The sequence below is a fragment of the Mchenga conophoros genome, linkage group LG17 (assembly GCF_057382185.1).
Source record: "Mchenga conophoros isolate Kocher_MC1m ecotype Shallow Benthic linkage group LG17, M_conophoros_male_GT1.1, whole genome shotgun sequence".
In the NCBI taxonomy this organism is placed as follows: Eukaryota; Metazoa; Chordata; class Actinopteri; order Cichliformes; family Cichlidae; genus Mchenga; species Mchenga conophoros.
The window spans coordinates 17,364,345-17,381,127 of record NC_140542.1 but is presented as its reverse complement, the minus strand read 5'-3'; the positions used below and the strand labels follow the sequence as shown (position 1 = coordinate 17,381,127).

The window sequence follows — 16,783 nt, the reverse complement described above, 5'->3', positions numbered from 1 at the left end:
ACCTCAGATGGATGTTTCTCAGGACTGCACAAGAACATCTGCAGAATGAAGCAAAGTGTGTGAGGAGCTGCTGGTGTTCGGCTCAGGGTGTAGAGGATTCAGGTTTTCTGTCTCTAACGTTCAGATGATGTTCTTCAGGTAACCTGTAAGTCTTTTCTGTCACAGTTAAATCTCCAGTGAGCAAACAGCTCCCAGCTTTCAGTCTGTTCAGGAAGAAGACGGTAATCTGCTTTAATCTGGATCAGTTTCAGGTCCTGAACAGGTGATCTTACCTGATGCAGGTTAAAGCTGTGTGGGGCCCCACGTAGCCCCAATCCCTCTCAGATTCATGTTTTCATCTCCCTCCAGCTGCCCCCCTCTCATCCACCTTTGATCCACCTGTGAGCCTCAATTAGAGCTAAAGAGGGCGGAGTTCAGCGGGCTTGGTTGGCCCCTGAGAACACAGCGCTCATTGATGCTCAACCAGCAGGCTCATCAGGTCACCAGTAACTTATCCAGGATCAGTAGTCAGAGTCAGAGTCAGTGTAGATGTTTGCTGATATGTGCATGAATGTGAGCTTGTGTTTAGCATGTGTTTTCTATGCATCACACACTCAAAGACTAATAACTAAACTCAGACAGGAAGACATAACGGGAGAAATACTGAAGTGTGATGACTCTGTGGAGTGCTCAGGAGTGGGCGTTGGCTGCTTCTCTCTGCAGACAATCTGCAGCTCCAGCAGGTGGGAGCAGAGTCACACTGGAATCAAACCTGTACTCACATTTAAAAGTAAAACGTCGAGTCTGCTGACGAGAACTAAAGATAACACTGCATCAAAGCAAAAACATAAAAACAACAACAATAAAAATAACAAAATTAATAATAATTTTTATTTTTATTACAATAAGAGTTTTGAGGCCTCGGGAGTTTCTGCAGGTTAAACTGAGTGAAGACAAAGACTCACTATAAACACTCCTGCGTATGTGTGTGTGTGAGTGTATCATGTTACAATCATGTCTTCATTGGTTATCTGATGGAGCTGCTGAGCTTAATCTTTGTGTCTGTGCTCACCTGAAGACATGTGACCCTGGATCCTAAGCTGCTGCCAATCAGAGTCCAGAGACGTGTGCTGATTGTGAGGATTGTAGTTGTTGTTTGAAGCTCATTGTGAGTCTGAATAAATCACTTCTAGCTGGTCCCCCCACCCACCCACTCCTTCAGCTCCTCTGTGAGAGCAGTAGCTCAGTCCAGATGTGTCATCCAGATGTTTCATTGTTGCAGATGTTCATGTCCTGATTGGTCAGCTAAAGACAGACGAACACTGGCCGGCTCAGAGACATACAGTGTTTGTGATGCTGGAGCTCTGTGAGGACATCTCACCTGTGAATCTCTCTGAGAACACCTGTGCACACCAGCACGTCTCAGACCTCCGGCCTGTCTCTGCAGGCGGGTGAGCCAGAGCTGATGGATCAGTATCAGAAACATCATGCTCTGGAGGCTCTGCCTCCTCCCTCTCTGGACTGTGTGGGATGTGGAGTGGTAGCGTGAAGCAGCTTTTCATTCGTAACCTAAACAGAACAAAATGTTTTGGCTGCAACTCTCTGACCTTTGACCTCGTGTCTGCAGCATGATCCCATTAGGCCTGTTTGTTTCTGTGGAAATGCAGAGCAGCAGCTTATTTATCAACTTTCAGATGATGCTGAGCTCAGAGAACGACCACAAAGCCACTCCCAAGCCCTGAGCTGCACCCAGCTCCGCGCTTGCCCTCCGCCCTCACCTGTCATGATCCTGGGTTTTGTACCTGGATTTTTTCTCTTTTGGATTTTTGATTTTGGTTTATATAATATTCTGAGGTGAAGGTCCTTGTTTTGGTTATACTTTTGATATCTGTTTGTATCCCCAGATCTCAGCTTGTTATCGGAGGTTTTCTTTTTTCATTCCCCGTCCTCTTGTGTCTAGTTTCCTGTCCCAGTGTCCTTCTTTGAACTCAGTCTTTTCTCCATGTTAAGTTGTCTGTTTCCCTGTTATTTCACTGTGTAGCCCAACATGTCTGGTAATTTATGTTTGTCTTTCTCTCCTCCCCTCACACTGTCTCTCCATCCCTCGCTCTCTCTCTCTGTCCCTCGCTCTTACCTTGGTTTTTACTTTGATAGTCTCCTGGCCTGTGTGCAGGATGTTGTGTTTGGCTTCCCTGTCTTATTAGTTAGACTATGTTTAGCTGTGCTCTGTTCCCTCATTTGCCTTGTGTATTTAAAGTCTGCATCTTCCACTGCTCGTTGTCGTGATCTTCCTCAATGCCGTGTTCTGCTATTGCCCTCCGCCCTCCACCCGCCTCAGAGCTGATGAGGCTTTTGAAGCGCTGGTCTGAGTCCAGCTGTCTCCACCCACTCATGTCCACCTCTGCTCCAGCTCTGGGTTACAGGCCTGCATGAGCCTCCCCACTGCATGTGCACTAATGGTTCAGTCCAAGCATCTTGTGTGAATGCCTCCACACCTCCACTTCTCCAGTTATGAACCCCATCAGCAGGCAGATGTTGCTGCAGATGTTTCTTTGAATGTATTTGGACTGCTGCGTGTGTGTTTGATTCTTCTCAATTGGTTTGGTCAGACCTCCTCCTCTCCCATCTCCACCCACTGCTCCGTTTGGAGGTCTGAGTTTCCCACAGGAGGCGGCGGCGGCTCAGATGATCTAATGAGCGCTGATCCGGATTTACCAAGATTCTCAGACCTGAGATCAGTTCTGCAATCACATGGGAGGATTATCGGAGTGTTTCTGCTCCTCTATGATGGATTCCAGCTGACACCACACAAACAGCCCACCCCACCCGCACCTCATTCCTGCAGGCGGAGAAAAAACTCAGAATCCTCTTTTCATGTTCAGCAGTTTGTCTTTTTCTCTTTTATTTATTCACACTCACACACACACATTCTCACATGGTTAATACGCGGCATTCCTTTGTTACAACACTACCAGCGTTAGCTGTTAAATAAAAGAAGCAAAAACAGAGAACATGGTGTTGAACTACGACTCAAACACACCGCTGTGTGTAAATTAGTGTACGGTACTAGAACAAACTTTCGTGACAGTATGAATGCTTAAGGAACAGTTACCGTGTGAAAAGCATTTAGGTCTGAAAGCTTTTTTATTATGTGTATAAAAATCAGTGCCAGTGTGTGTGTGTACATTCTTAATCCCTTTCACAGTTATGATAAATGGATGTTGGTTGTCCTGAAGTGCAAATCGGTGCCATGTTATAACAAGTTGTCTCAGCAGCGTTAGAGTTCGACACTTCTGTGGCAGGTTTTTTTTTCTTTTGCTTCTCTTTGCCTTCATTCCTCACTGACATATTCTTTCTTGCATTTTTGCTTCTCCTTCCTCGTCTGTCTTTTGAACCTGAAACAAAGAAAGAATAGCACTTAATGTACCTTGACACAAAAAGCTTTTCTGTTGCTGAGGCAGCTATGCTAGTATTCTCTGCCTTGTCATCTTGCCTGACGTGGAGTCAGTCCATGACACGGGTCTGCTGCTTGGCTGGTTCTCCTGTGCTTCACAGAAAACTTTATTGCTGCTCCTGTAACCAGTACGGGGAAGATTGTTGGGCCGCTGTTGTGTCAGCGTTTGCAATGATTTGCAGTATCAGCTCATTGTGTTCCTTCATCACTGATCTGACTGAAGAGTGAGTCAGTCAAATATCAGCAGGTACACCTCTCGGTCCATGTTTCCATGTTACAATCCACCCCACCCCTGTCAGTCATTGTTTAGTTAATTGTATTAGCATAGTGGTTTGAAACTAGCAAGTGCTTCACTAAGTACTAATGTACTCTAAGTCATATCATATTTAATCTTCAGCTGTGTGAAAAAATTATTTTCCTGTTCTTGTTTTCTCAGTAATATCCGCATATGCCTGTGACAACCCCCATTTAAAATCAGGGATAGAAGTGGGTGAACCCTGATGTCTCATCCCTAATCGGTGCAACTCCTGCTGCTGCAACTCTTCCCATGTTATAACCACACCTGGTCTCCCCTGTTTCTATTCTTGTTTTATTAGAAATTATTTAAAAGTAAATAATGTACATCATAAACATCTAGTGTATGTGAAATGAACTATAGTGTGATCATTAAAAAATCAAATATTTATTTACTAAAAATAAAAACTGCACTGATTTCCAAAATGAAGGAAAATATTGTTTACAAACTGATGAAATATCCAAAAAATTAACCTGTTCAGGAATAATAATAAGGTTTAAGCATGAAACAGCACGTCACATTCATTATCAGCAGGAAATTACGGCACTCTGACACATTAAACACATTCATTTACAAATTCATTTCGTTTTTAATGTTTGACGAGTGTTTCAGACCTGTGATCTGGCGTTTGCTCTGTGGCACTCTATCAGCTCTGTCCTATCCTGTGGACACGAGATTTGAAAATGATTTATTATATTTGCATATTTAAACTCCCAGTTGATAATAAATAAAAAAATAAAATACAGTTTTCTTTTATCATCCAGGCAAAAAGCAAAAAGCCCTGCCTCTGAAGTTATAAAAATGATTCTGACAAAGAAAATCATTTTTTACTGCACATCATATCTGACATCATCAGGCTTCAGTAGCTGCTTTTACACAAAAGCTGACGCCATGGTTAAACTGACATTTGTGCTCTCTCGTCGCGTTGTGATAGAGTTTGAAGCAGAAATTAAATTCTGATCAGAAGGAAAGGCTCACATCTCTCTCAGTTTTAAAAGCTGTAGTTCTTGTTGCTGTTCTGAGTCCGAGTGAGGAAGAGGAGCGCGTGGCCGCGGCCTCGATGAAGTCAGAGTTGGGGGCGACGTGGCGGCGGCGAGGCCTCAAACGGTCCGCTGCTGCTGGAGGCGGTGTGTTTGGAGATGATCTCGGAGCAGCGTGTACACTGAGCACAGGTACGAACAAGAAAATCCCTGTTAAGTTTTCTTGTCGCACTTTGTTGCGAGCTGTGCCGCTGACGTGAGGAATGTGACGCCGCCACGACGAAACCTGCAACAGCAGCAGAAGAAGAAGAGCCAGCGTTTGTGATGGCGGTGGCTGTGAAGTCTGCGCCAGACCTGGAGGCTCCCACGGGGACTCTGAGGTGAGCGTGGATCGCTTTGCTTGACTCCTGACCTCTGAGCAGAGGAGGACGGGGACGGATCCACAGAGGAGGATGAAAGAGAAGCTCTGAGGGAGGAAGCAGCGAGCACATGAAGAAGAAGACGTGGTGTTTGACAGCGAGAAGCTTCAGATCTCAAACAGCAGATTTACTTTCAGAGGCCAAAGCTCACTGGGATGGACGCGACCTCTGACCCTGCAGGGAATCAAACTCAGTGATTAAAACTAAAGATGGTGCAGTCATGTGTTTAAGTTTTTCATGTGTAATTTTCTATGAGTAGAAAACAGAATCTATTCGATTTACCAATGTAACCAGCTGTAAAGTGTTTATTAAACAAAATAGTAAAAACTCGTTTCAGTTTCAGGTTTTAAAGGAAACTTCAGACTGACGCTTCCTCTGAGGGTTCCTTTGTTTCCTCTTCATCTGTGTCCAGAACATCTCAATTCCTCCACTATTACTGTTCTGGGTGGTAAAGTGTGTTATTTGGGGTGGCTGTAGCTCAGGTGGTAGAGCAGATCACCTACTTATCAGTAGGTGGTTTGATCCCCATCTGCTTTAGTCTGTGTGCTCTTCGATGCATCCATCGGAGTTTGAATGCGTATGAATGTTAGATAGAAAGTACTTACACGAAAGGGCATCGAAAAAAGTGCTTGTGATTAAGGCAATTTGTGTAAAATGCTTTGAGTGCTCAGATACAGAAGAAAAATGCTATATAAGAAGTTAATAAAATGTATCTATATAGCGCTTTTCACAGATAAAATTCTGTGAAATAAAAATCATAAAGTGCTTAATTTTCACAAAATTAAAAAGAATAAAAATACAACAAATAACAATATAAAACAATAAAATAAAGTATAAAAAAGACCCAGTCCATTTGCCATTTTATATTTACAGTTTGTAGTATTTGCAGAGTACTGCAGTCAGAAATCGCACACAGGAGGTTCAGAACTTCCTGGAAGTGCTGATTGCAAATTTGTCACAGTTTGATGTCTGTTGTTCAGGACTGCGGTCTGCTGGTCCAGCCAGATCGCTCCTGCGGTCTTCAGCCCCACAGCGAATCCCAGAGTCAACGTAATGCCTGCAGCTCGGGACACGTGTCAGGTCTGAGGTCCTGCCGGTGGACTGCTTCCTTAAGATAATACATCAAATTTAAGTCAAGTGACTTTTTGTTCTCGCCACCTCACCTGTGTGTCTCACCTGCCTGACAGGACGCTGGGTTGTTCCATGCCTCAGTTGTTCTGACAACAGGACGTGCGACTGGAGGGAAGTTTCCTGGCAGGCAGATGGTTGTTATCACCCAATAGTGGACCACCCACTGCTGCAGGACTGTATGAAGGACAGAAAGGTAAGGTCACCTGATCAGCTGATTTGAACCAGTCCATCTCAGATGTCTCAGTTTGTGGCAGTCGTCCTGATGGAGGTACATCACCAGCTCTCTCATTGCTCCTCAGCTGTTGTTTATCGGGGACTCAACAAATCGTGGGATGATGTACTTCCTGATGGAGAGGGTGAACTCCACCCTGGAGGACTGGGACAAAGCTCACGACACGCTGGTCTACAGGAACCTGAACAGAGGACGGACTCTGGTCAGCTACTCGTACTATCCTCAGTTCTGGCTGGAGAAGAAGCAGCGACCCACGTTCAGGGAGGCTCTGCAGCAGCTGCTCAACAGGTGAGGTCCTAACAATCCACTTTTGAGGCATGTTACATGAAGCCGTGAGATGTTTAACAGGTGACTTTTCTTGTTCTTGTCTGTTAAGGTCTCAGCCTCTGGTGAACTCTAACCAAACAGTTCTGGTTGTGGGAGGAGTCCAGTGGCTCAACACCAATCACCTGAGGACAGTCAGTGAAGTGCTGGACAAGTGAGGAGACACAGTGTAACACCACCTACATACAGTATAAACCACAGTGTTATCTCCATATGGGCTTACACTGATCTAAAGAACAGAGGACCTAACGCTGATCCCTGAGGTTCACCTGTACTCCAGTCCTGCATTTCCTGTAACATGAGAAACCCTTTCAGTAAAGACAGTAACCCGGGGTTTAGCGTTCGGGATTAGCAATGTTATTGAGGACTCTGGTTTCTATGGTAACGTGAGGTTACTTCTGTCCCTCCTCAGTAAATCTCTCAGTAACATCCTGGTGGTGGTGAAGTCTTTAGGGATGGGCTTCCATCTGCCTGTGGACGGGATCAGGTCTCTCAGTCTGGTAGGTTCCTGTTCCTGCTGTCATTCATACCCCTCTATGGGAATTAAAGCTGCTTTCTTTGATCAATATTTCAGACAGCGATACAGGACCTGTACAGGGAGAACGACGACATCATCACCACCGCCAAGCATCATGGGTACGAAGTGATTGACACGTTCAGCATCACGATGGGTCGATACAAAGAGTTCCTGCAGGGACGCTGTGCCTGTCACTTTCACGAGGTAACACAACTTGTGCTTCCAGTGGTCAGGGCTGCAGTCCTCACAGCTGATGTTCTGCTCTGTTTTCTCAGGTGGAGAAGTTTTGGTCCACAAAACTTTCCAGTGACAGAACGTCCACCGCGAACACGACCAGAACAGAGAGAACTGTACATACACTCGGCAGCCAATCAACCCTGCCAGACACGGAGCAGGAGGCGGGGTCTCAACCCACAACCTATCGTGTTAGAGGACCAGTGAACCAAGTATACTCTGAGATCCTTCTGAGCCGCCTGTGTCCCATTACCCGAAACTGAACACCTAGGAGGGGCCAGGTGAATCCTTCGGGAGAGTCACCTGTCCCCCTCCAGGACGTGGACTTCAGAGAGGGGTGGGGGACTCAATGGTGGAGGTGGATTATTCAGAATGAACAGAAGCCTCACTGTGCAGCTCAGGAGCACCAATCCGACGAGACGCTGAGGGTCTCAGACTCAGCTGCTGGCTTCTAATAAGCAGAGGTTACTCGAGATATCGCTCAGCTGGTTCCTGCTGCTCGCAGATGTTTAAAGTTTTCAGCATTTCAGTCCCAGCAGCAGGACTGTTAATCTCTGACCTTCTGCTGGGATTTTCCATTTCAGAACCAGAAAAATCCTCTACCATAATTCTGCTGACTGCACCAGCTGCTTCTCGCTGGCCCGTGTGTTTGACAGTGATATGAGTTAGCGTGGATTCAAGCAGCTGCTTCCTGATTCAGACTTAGCCTCAGGCCTCACTGATTGATCGATTCTGTATGTCAGACCAGTTTTAACTCCAAAGACTTGATGAAAGCTCTTCATCACGTGACAGAAGCATCTTTTATGACTCTGCTTATATTTCTATATTTTTCTACAGATGTATAATGTGTCTTTTTATAAGCTGAAAACAGAAGAAATTAATATTTTTTATGACTGTGCTCATTCTGCTCTTCATACAAAAAACAAAAAGTCAAACAAAAGTTTTTAATCCTGAACTGTGAACACATTCACAACCACAACCACTCAGTCTTTTAAACACCGTCTCACTTATGGCTTTATAACATTTAATAAAACACCAGTGGACAAAACTCATCTTTTTCTCTTTATTATTATTATTATTATTGTTATTATCATCTCTAGCTTCATCAGGACAGATTTTAGGTTGTTGAATAACTTTTGGAGGTCCACAGAGGAGGCTGAAAGCTCCAGAATTAGGAAATAAATTGTTTTTTATTTATTGCATTTTTTGGTCATATTGACAAAAGTTGCTTTAAGAAATTTTTCTTTACGTTTTTTTGACAAGCATTCTTCAAAAAAAAAATCCAACAACAGAGTTATTGTTTCCTAAATATTGTTTATTTTTTATTTCATTTAGACTTTTTCGTTTTAGTTCAGTTTAGTTTCCAGGGAGAATTTACTCCTTTAGTTTTCATTATTTCAAAAATGTTTCGTTTTTAATAGTTTCGGTGTTATTAGTTAGTTTTAATCTTTATTAAGTACAGGCACTACAATATAAACTCTGAACTTTCTGAAAGCAGTGACTCTCAGCAAACACGTTTTCTCATCAGTTGTAATGAAATCTGATCTCAGATATTAAAAGCATATTTCCTCCGTATCGTTTTTGCATTTTGGTTTGCTTTCTAAGTTCACAAAATCGTTTCAGTTTTAATCTTTTAAAGTTTTATTTTTATATAACTAAAATGTTTTCACCAAACCTCATTCAAAAATCAGCCACTTTTAGATTTTTTTTTCTACTGTGTTCCGTCGTTTATTTGCTTTTCGGGGATCAGATGTCAGCACGAAGTTTTTTTTTATCATGAAGCCTCTCACCCATCCAGCCAGTTATAGCCCAGCTCTGACGTCAGCTGCTGAGTCCTGAGTTGGTCCAATGAGAACCGTCCGGGACTGGGACTGGTCCAAGGTGCTTCTCCTCTCCTGCAGATCGAGGAAAGCACAGTAGCGAAAGGACTCCTTCAGCGGGATTCAGGAGCCTGCTCCGGGCCGGGTCGCTGTCAGCATGCGGAGCTGAGCAGGGATGGAGGCGCGGAACTGCGGAGTACGACACATGAACGCTCTGAGTCTGCTGCTGGTGTGCGTGTGCCCGCTGTGCTGCAGGGGCAGCTGGATGTAAGTATGTTACAAAATACACACACACACACACACACACACACACACACACACACACACACACACACACACACGCTAAATAAAAGCCCAAAAGTTTTCTTCAGCTGTCTCGTGCCAAAGCGCGCGCTGGCACGGAGCCGTCAGAGTCATGCGTGAAGACGTTTATGGAGATGAAGCGCGGATTTTCCACGGTAATGTCCAAGAATCCGAATTTTGCGCGTGCACAGACCGTTTCTAATCCGCAGCAGCAGCGCACGCGCGCAAGAGACCTGCTCTACGCCAAGAGCCTGATAAAAGGCGCAGATGAGCGCCGAGCCGGGGGGGTTGGGCTCGGAAATCAGATGGGGGGCACACATACACAGCGACCACTTTCTCTAATATGTGTTTTATTTTAGTATAAATACAGCAAGTATTTACACGTTTCATATAAGCACACTCTCGAAGTTTCTTATCGATTTCGGCCCGAATAACGGAACATCTCAGGTACATACAAGCGTTCATTTAGATGTTACGCTGTATGATAAGCAACCCCGCAGCCAGGAACGCTGCACAACGTGACGTCAGAGTTAGTGCTTCACTTCACACCTGTGCAGGATGGACAGGTAATAAATGAATAAATCAGAGGTGTGCTGTCTGAACTTTTCCTTATTTTAAATAAAGTTTTGCTGATTTCTGTCGACAGGTGGCTCGGTGTGACGTCACCGGGGTTGGTGGAGAAGCTGGGGTGTTCCAACCTGTCTCTGAGCCCCCGGCAGCGCGAGCTGTGCAGCAGGAAGTCCATCCTGCTGCCGGGAGTCCGGGAGGGCGCACGCCTCGGGGTGGCCGAGTGTCAGAGACAGTTCAGGCAGGAGCGCTGGAACTGTTCCACCAATCAGAAGGTGCCCGTGTTCGGGCACGAGCTCACGAGCGGTGAGTAAGATCACTTAACTGGGGTGGGGACTCCTCCCTCTGATTCACCTGGACGCGTGACTGCTCAGGTGAAGCAGGACCGTCATGGAGCAAATACAGGCTTCACTCATCGACAGAGATGGGCAGTTACGCGCGTTCCGATTACTTTTTTCAAGTAATGATTATAGTAAAGGATTACTATTGTAAAAATGCAATTAGATTAGTGTTACTTTCCCGTAAGAACGCTGTATTCAGTAGCGGTTTTTAATACGGGCGACACGGGCGACATCGTGGTGGGGGGCGGCATCAGGGGCATCGGCAAAAAAATAAAAATAAAAAATTGCTCGTACTCATGCTGCCCCCACATCAGCCAGCGCATATTGGGAATGGCATAGGCACCGATCGGTTTTCTATCGCCCATTTGCTGGGAGTAAGGGCGCCCTCCGTTTGCGAGGTGCGCCTGCTGCTTGCGGCACAGGGAGGAGAGGGCGGGGCGGCGGGGGATTCACTGACTGGCTGGAGCAGCATCTAATAACCAACTCGCAGAATAAAACAAAACAAAAACAAACCAACAAACACGAAAACACCAGACATTATGATACAGACTTATAATTTGCACCGATGTTTTTCCTCGGTGCGCCTGCTCGCTGCTGAAGTCAAAGTAAACTTTATTGTCATCTCCGCTACATACAGTCCAGTATATAGAGAGACGAGACGACGAGGCTCCAGTTACAGCAGTGCAAGTAAACAAACAATAAATATAAGAAGAGTAAGAAAATAAATATACACTTTAGGACCAGGGGTAAAGGGATCAATAACAATTTAAAATTTATAATTTATAGTTTGATGATTTAAAGTCTCACACACAACCCGTCGAAAAGGAAGGGGCCGGCTGCTTCCAAATAGTGCACATTTCATTCATAATGATGTAAATCCAAGCCCATTATGTATTCATGATTTGAATCCTGGGTTGTGTGAAATCCCAGAAATAAACCCTAGACAAAGTGAATCTGTGAACTAAGGTGTAGGTGTGTTAGATCATGTTGTGGTGATCCTCGAGTTGGGGGATTTGTGTTCATACTGGAGTGCAAAATTAAAGCCAACGTAAGATGGACAAGAAAAGTTCAAAGTCATCAGGTGCTCAGTTTAGAAAAAGAGAAAAGAAGAGGAGGAGAAACGAGCAAAAGATGCAGGTAAGCAGACGTGTCATTGGATATGGCAGGTCATCCTGAAACAATCAGAATCAGAATACTTTATTACTCCCTAAGGAAATTATGTGCGTTACAGTTGCTCCAAGAAGAAATGGTAAAAATAGTAACAGTAACAGACTAAACTCCAAACAATACATTATGTTACAGATTTTAATATTAATTAGTCATTGTCAGTTGTTGATTCATCCCGTTCTCATTGTATGACGAATTATGATGGCTGCTTGGTAGCTGTTTGCATACTATGCATACTCTCTCTCTCTTCATGTGTGTGTTTCTATGGCGAAATTCAGTGTGGTTCCGACAACAGTTTTATGTTAATGTACAATCCTTAATATGTTTTGTGTGTGTGTGTGTGTGGGGGGGGTGTTCGCCCGGGGCGCCAAACAGGCTAGGACCGCCACTGGCTGTATTACTGGGTTACTAAACCCTGATTTTGTTTGTCAGTGTCTTATGACAGTGACGTAATAGCATGCGACGTCCGTGGCAGCAACAGACGTGTGCAGATCAACAGTGCGGGAGAGAGTGCGACCGTGCGGTGTTTAAAGCTTGGAAGTACTTACCTTACTTTGAGTTTGATTCTGTAAGAAGTGTCTGTTGTACACTCTGCGTGTGAAAAAAACTTCTTTCTACAGCAAAAAATTAAACTACAAATCATAGCAAGCACCCAGCACGCTGCCACAGGAATGTGAAATTCACAGAGAAATCCCCAGATCCTCCCCATTGACATGACTGCTGCAGCACTGGGAAAACCTGCGACGGCCCCACTCCTGCGAAACTGGTGAAAATAAGATTTAAGAGCGACAGGGCTAAGTGATGCTGAATCTTCGATTTTATTCATTTTTTGCTGTGTTTAACTTGCATTTATTTGAAAGAGTGATTGTAAACACAAAAAATAATTTATTTTATATGCTGGAATATGCAGATTGGTTTAAATCTGGTTTTCAAATCTGGTTTAAATGTAAAAAGAAATTCTTCTAGCCAGAGACAGTTGAATATAATTTAGTTTTTGCTTGATGAAATGTGCATAAAGTTAAAAGATTAAAACTAATAAAACAAGTTTTAAAAAGAGAATTTTCAATATTATATGATGGATTATGCAGAAAAAAATAGAATTAGGCTGAAAGGTCTATTGCTTTATTACATATTCAGGTTGTTTATCATGTTTTTAAAAAGTAACTAAGTAATAAAGTAACTAATTACTTTTGAAAATAAGTAATCACTAAAGTAAAGGGATTCGGAGAAATAAAGTGATTTGGAGAAGTAACTAATTACTGTTTTTAAGTAACTTGACCACCACTGCTCACTGAAACTTTATTTGTTCCAAAGCTCTCCAAAAGCAGCCACAGAATCCTACTGAACAGTGGCCGTTTTAGCTTGCTTCTGATTGGCTGAAATGAATCTGACTGAAACCATGTATTTTTTTCCACTCAGGCGTGTGTTAGCTCAGCTTCTCTGAGAATAGATTCGATTTTTGTATAATGTGCGCCAGGTGAGTTTAATTAGGGGACAAACTCCAGAGCCAACCAGTCGAGAGACAGTAAAAGAGGAAACAAAATAAGTCTGGTTAGGTGAGGCAGAGTGAGGAAAAGGGTAAATAGAGTAGGAATTTTTACAACAACAAGGCATTCAGTAACACCATCAAGGGTCACAGTGTGAGAGGTCAGAGGTCGCTGAGAGTAAAATCAGCTTTTACAGTCTGAGGAAAAACACTGGTTAACAAACTTATGTATATCTGTGATGGTCAGAGTGCACATAAACCCATAATGTAGTCACATGACCTCATTTCATTCAATGACTTGTAAATTAAATTCATCAAAGAGAGAAATTTTCTCCTTCAGTTAAATTTTCAGACTTCAAAGCAGAAAATTCAGGTTTCAGAAATCGTTTAAATCTTTTTCTGCAGTTCCTGTCTCTGCCTGTAGAGGGCAGCGCTCCCTTTAGCACCAATACCAGTCTTAGCGATAAATGATTTCTTCACTTCCTCAATGTGACCAGAATACTTCAGACAGCGCGTCTGAATATGAGACTTTACAGAGACTACAGACTGTGAAACTCACAGAGACTGCACCTCAGTCTGAAAAACCCTCCATCCATATATCCATCCATTTTCTTCTGATGATGAAAATGTATGTGAAGTGATGATATGAAATTAAAATAAGCATAAATATTAAAACATTTACACAGACTTTAAATATTTTATTTTAATACACTTTTAAATATAAAATCTATTAATTATATATTAAATTATTAGATAGCCAGTGAATTTTAACTGACAGGACTTTGCCTGTGTGCTAACACTGACTGCTTTTAGTTTTGGACTGAAAGATAAAAGCAGCTGGAGTGTGACCAGTACAGAGTGGTTCTGCCTTCATTTCTGAGGGGTACTCTGAATCAGGTGAAGATTGTTAACCAATGAGCAAAGAAGCATCTGAGACGATGAAAGTATACCTCATGAAACCTCCTGAAATAAGTGTCATGTCTGCCCATTCTGTCACTGCAGGAACCAAAGAGACAGCGTTCATCTATGCGGTGATGGCAGCAGGGCTCGTCCATGCCGTCACGCGCTCCTGCAGCCAGGGCAACATGACGGAGTGCGGCTGCGATGCTCGGCTGCGGGGCGGCGGCTCAGCAGCAGAGGGCTGGCACTGGGGCGGCTGCTCAGATCACATCCAGTACGGGACGTGGTTCAGCCGCAAGTTCATGGACCACACCTTGAAGAACATGTCGACGAGCCGCAGCAGCTACACGCTGAGCACCATGAACCAGCACAACAGCGAGGCCGGGCGACAGGTGAACGTCGACGACTCAAACTAAAGCTGAAAGTCTAAAGGTCCAAGGTGTGATTAACTTCCTGTTTGCATCCTGCAGGCGATCAACAGGACGATGTCCACAGACTGTCGTTGTCACGGTGTTTCTGGCTCCTGCGCGGTGAAGACATGCTGGAGGACGATGGCGCCGTTTCAGCGGGTCGGGACGTATCTGAAGGACAGATACGAGCACAGCGTGCAGGTGACGGAGCGATCCAAGAGGAAGATGAAGTGGAAGGACCAGCGGCGTCTCCATGTGGACAAACACCAGCTCATCTTCCTCAACAAGTCTCCAAACTACTGTCTGGAGGACAGGCGGCGGGGCATCGCGGGCACCAGAGGGCGCCGGTGCAACCGGACATCCACGGGGCCGGACAGCTGTAACCTGCTGTGCTGCGGCAGAGGATACAACACACACGTGGTCAGACACGTCCAGCGCTGCGAGTGCAAGTTTGTGTGGTGCTGCTACGTCCATTGCAGGCGCTGCGAGAGCATGAACGACATGCACACCTGTAAGTAACACACCTGGAAACAGAAACACGTGGAACACGTAGCTTACCTTCATTCACCTCAGCATGATACCTGGTAATAGAAGAACACCTGGAATAAAAGAAGGATTTGTGGGAAGAGACAAATTGGACATCTGGATCTGAAAGAGTGTAAACATAAGAAGGACTGAACCTCTCAGGTGAAGACAGATCCTCCTTGGACCAATCTGAGGTCAGCAGTACTTGGTACATTTACAGCAGCACATGGCACAGCTTCACCTTCTCTCTTGATAACATCACCATTAGAGTAAACCTGCAGAAGAGTCACAGAAGAAATGGGTGAGCAGCTGCCTGAGGGCCGAGCAGTGAAGGTGAAGCCTTAAGTTTACCTGTCGATGTGGCGAGGAGCTCAGAGCGGAGCTGCTGCTCCATGTGGAAAGATCCAGGTGAGCCACGTGACAGCCTCCTGCATGCCTCCTGTGTGAGCTGTTTCATGTTCACCTGTGAGCAGCAGACCCAGGACAGGACTTTACTGCCTGAACGTTTAAATGTTTCAGACTGGACAGACTTCTCCAACGTGATGTTTCTGAAGCATTCAGAGTGCCACCAGGAGGAGGATCAGTGCTGCTGCACACTCAATCTGAAGATCTAAATGACTGAAGCACACCAGATGGACTCCTGATCAGTCTCACCAGTTCTGCAGCCCACAGACTGATTTCATATTTTAAAATAAAGATATTTATGTGTAAATAATTTTTAAAAGTTGATTATTTGGTATGGAATCATATTTTTATAATTTCTGTCCAAAAAGAATCAAACTGACATCAGAAGGTGAAATGATCCCGTAAATGTGGACGTGAAGAGTTCCTTGTTCAATTTCTGTTGGCAAACTTTATTAACAAAAACATGAAAACAACAGAACAAAAAGCTGTGAGTCTGTTTAAAGGTTCCACACAAATACGGTTTATTATACTTTGACTAATAAAAAATAAAATGCCTGGTAGAGAAAATGTTAGAGGAGATTTGGTTCAGTTTGTCTTTAACAAACCATAAAACTCCTCACAAGATATTCCAGAAACATTCCCAAAAAGGCATCCTGAAAGAAGGAAACCTTGTGAATAATCCAGAAACAGGAAATACTACATTCCAGCTGGAAGTACAGCAGTATAGCTGTACAGGCAGCTGATGATGTAGAGTAAAAGTACTTCATTACATCTGATCACAGAAGGCCCTGCCTATTCTGCCTCCACCTCACCCAAGAAGAGTCTTCTTTTTGATTTTTGAATAAAAGAATGATTAAAGACATCAGAAAGATGTAAATATAACAAGCATATAAAACATATTAAGCCTGCACAGCTTTGTTCACATGGATGTGTTTAAATAAAGTTAGGAGAAAGTATCCTGTCTGTCAGTTGGTGATGAACGCATCCATCACTTCTTTCATTTGACAGTTTAAACAGCAGGAACAAAAGAACAGCTGATGAAACATCAGACCGTAGAAACAATTTGAGAAACATTCAAACTGATCTGAACTGTGCACAGCTCTCTGAGCTCTGCAGCAGCTCGATTCTTTTCTGTTTCAGCCGTTCAGTTGCAAATTTGCTGCTGTGCTTGGATCTTTGTCCTGCTGATGACCCAGGTTGGTCCCAACTTTATCTGTGGGACAGATGGCCTCACACTGAAGAACCACAAAAGAAGTTCAAGGTGCACTTAGATCATCATCCCTTCTCCACCGTG

General features: G+C 44.1%; 2 protein-coding genes across 2 annotated transcripts in view; both read left to right on the top strand.

The window, feature by feature from the left end:
- cped1 (cadherin-like and PC-esterase domain containing 1) overlaps nt 1–9,172 on the top strand; it is a 28,342-nt gene extending 19,170 nt beyond the window's left edge. The window contains exons 15-21 of the mRNA XM_085251349.1: nt 6,108–6,207; nt 6,315–6,451; nt 6,558–6,778; nt 6,867–6,968; nt 7,227–7,314; nt 7,389–7,535; nt 7,607–9,172. Coding sequence (XP_085107475.1) covers nt 6,108–6,207; nt 6,315–6,451; nt 6,558–6,778; nt 6,867–6,968; nt 7,227–7,314; nt 7,389–7,535; nt 7,607–7,828 — 1,017 coding nt within the window. The 3' untranslated portion in view covers nt 7,829–9,172. The remainder of the gene's footprint in view (nt 1–6,107; nt 6,208–6,314; nt 6,452–6,557; nt 6,779–6,866; nt 6,969–7,226; nt 7,315–7,388; nt 7,536–7,606) is intronic.
- Nucleotides 9,173–9,485: 313 nt separating this feature from the next.
- On the top strand, nt 9,486–16,410 carry wnt16 (wingless-type MMTV integration site family, member 16). The gene is made up of 4 exons (XM_085251381.1): nt 9,486–9,652; nt 10,335–10,561; nt 14,252–14,541; nt 14,620–16,410. Exons 1-4 carry the CDS (start codon nt 9,561–9,563, stop codon nt 15,076–15,078), a joined length of 1,068 nt encoding a protein of 355 aa, XP_085107507.1. The 5' UTR covers nt 9,486–9,560; the 3' UTR covers nt 15,079–16,410.
- The last annotated feature ends 373 nt before the right edge of the window (nt 16,411–16,783 follow it).

Excerpts from the sequence above, each read along its gene's own strand:
- wnt16 (XM_085251381.1), top strand. The coding sequence starts at position 9,561 with ATGGAGGCGCGGAACTGCGGAGTACGACACATGAACGCTCTGAGTCTG. Across the intron at positions 9,653-10,334 it reads TGCTGCAGGGGCAGCTGGAT|GTGGCTCGGTGTGACGTCAC; the intron begins GTAAGTATGTTA and ends TTCTGTCGACAG. Across the intron at positions 10,562-14,251 it reads CGGGCACGAGCTCACGAGCG|GAACCAAAGAGACAGCGTTC; the intron begins GTGAGTAAGATC and ends CTGTCACTGCAG.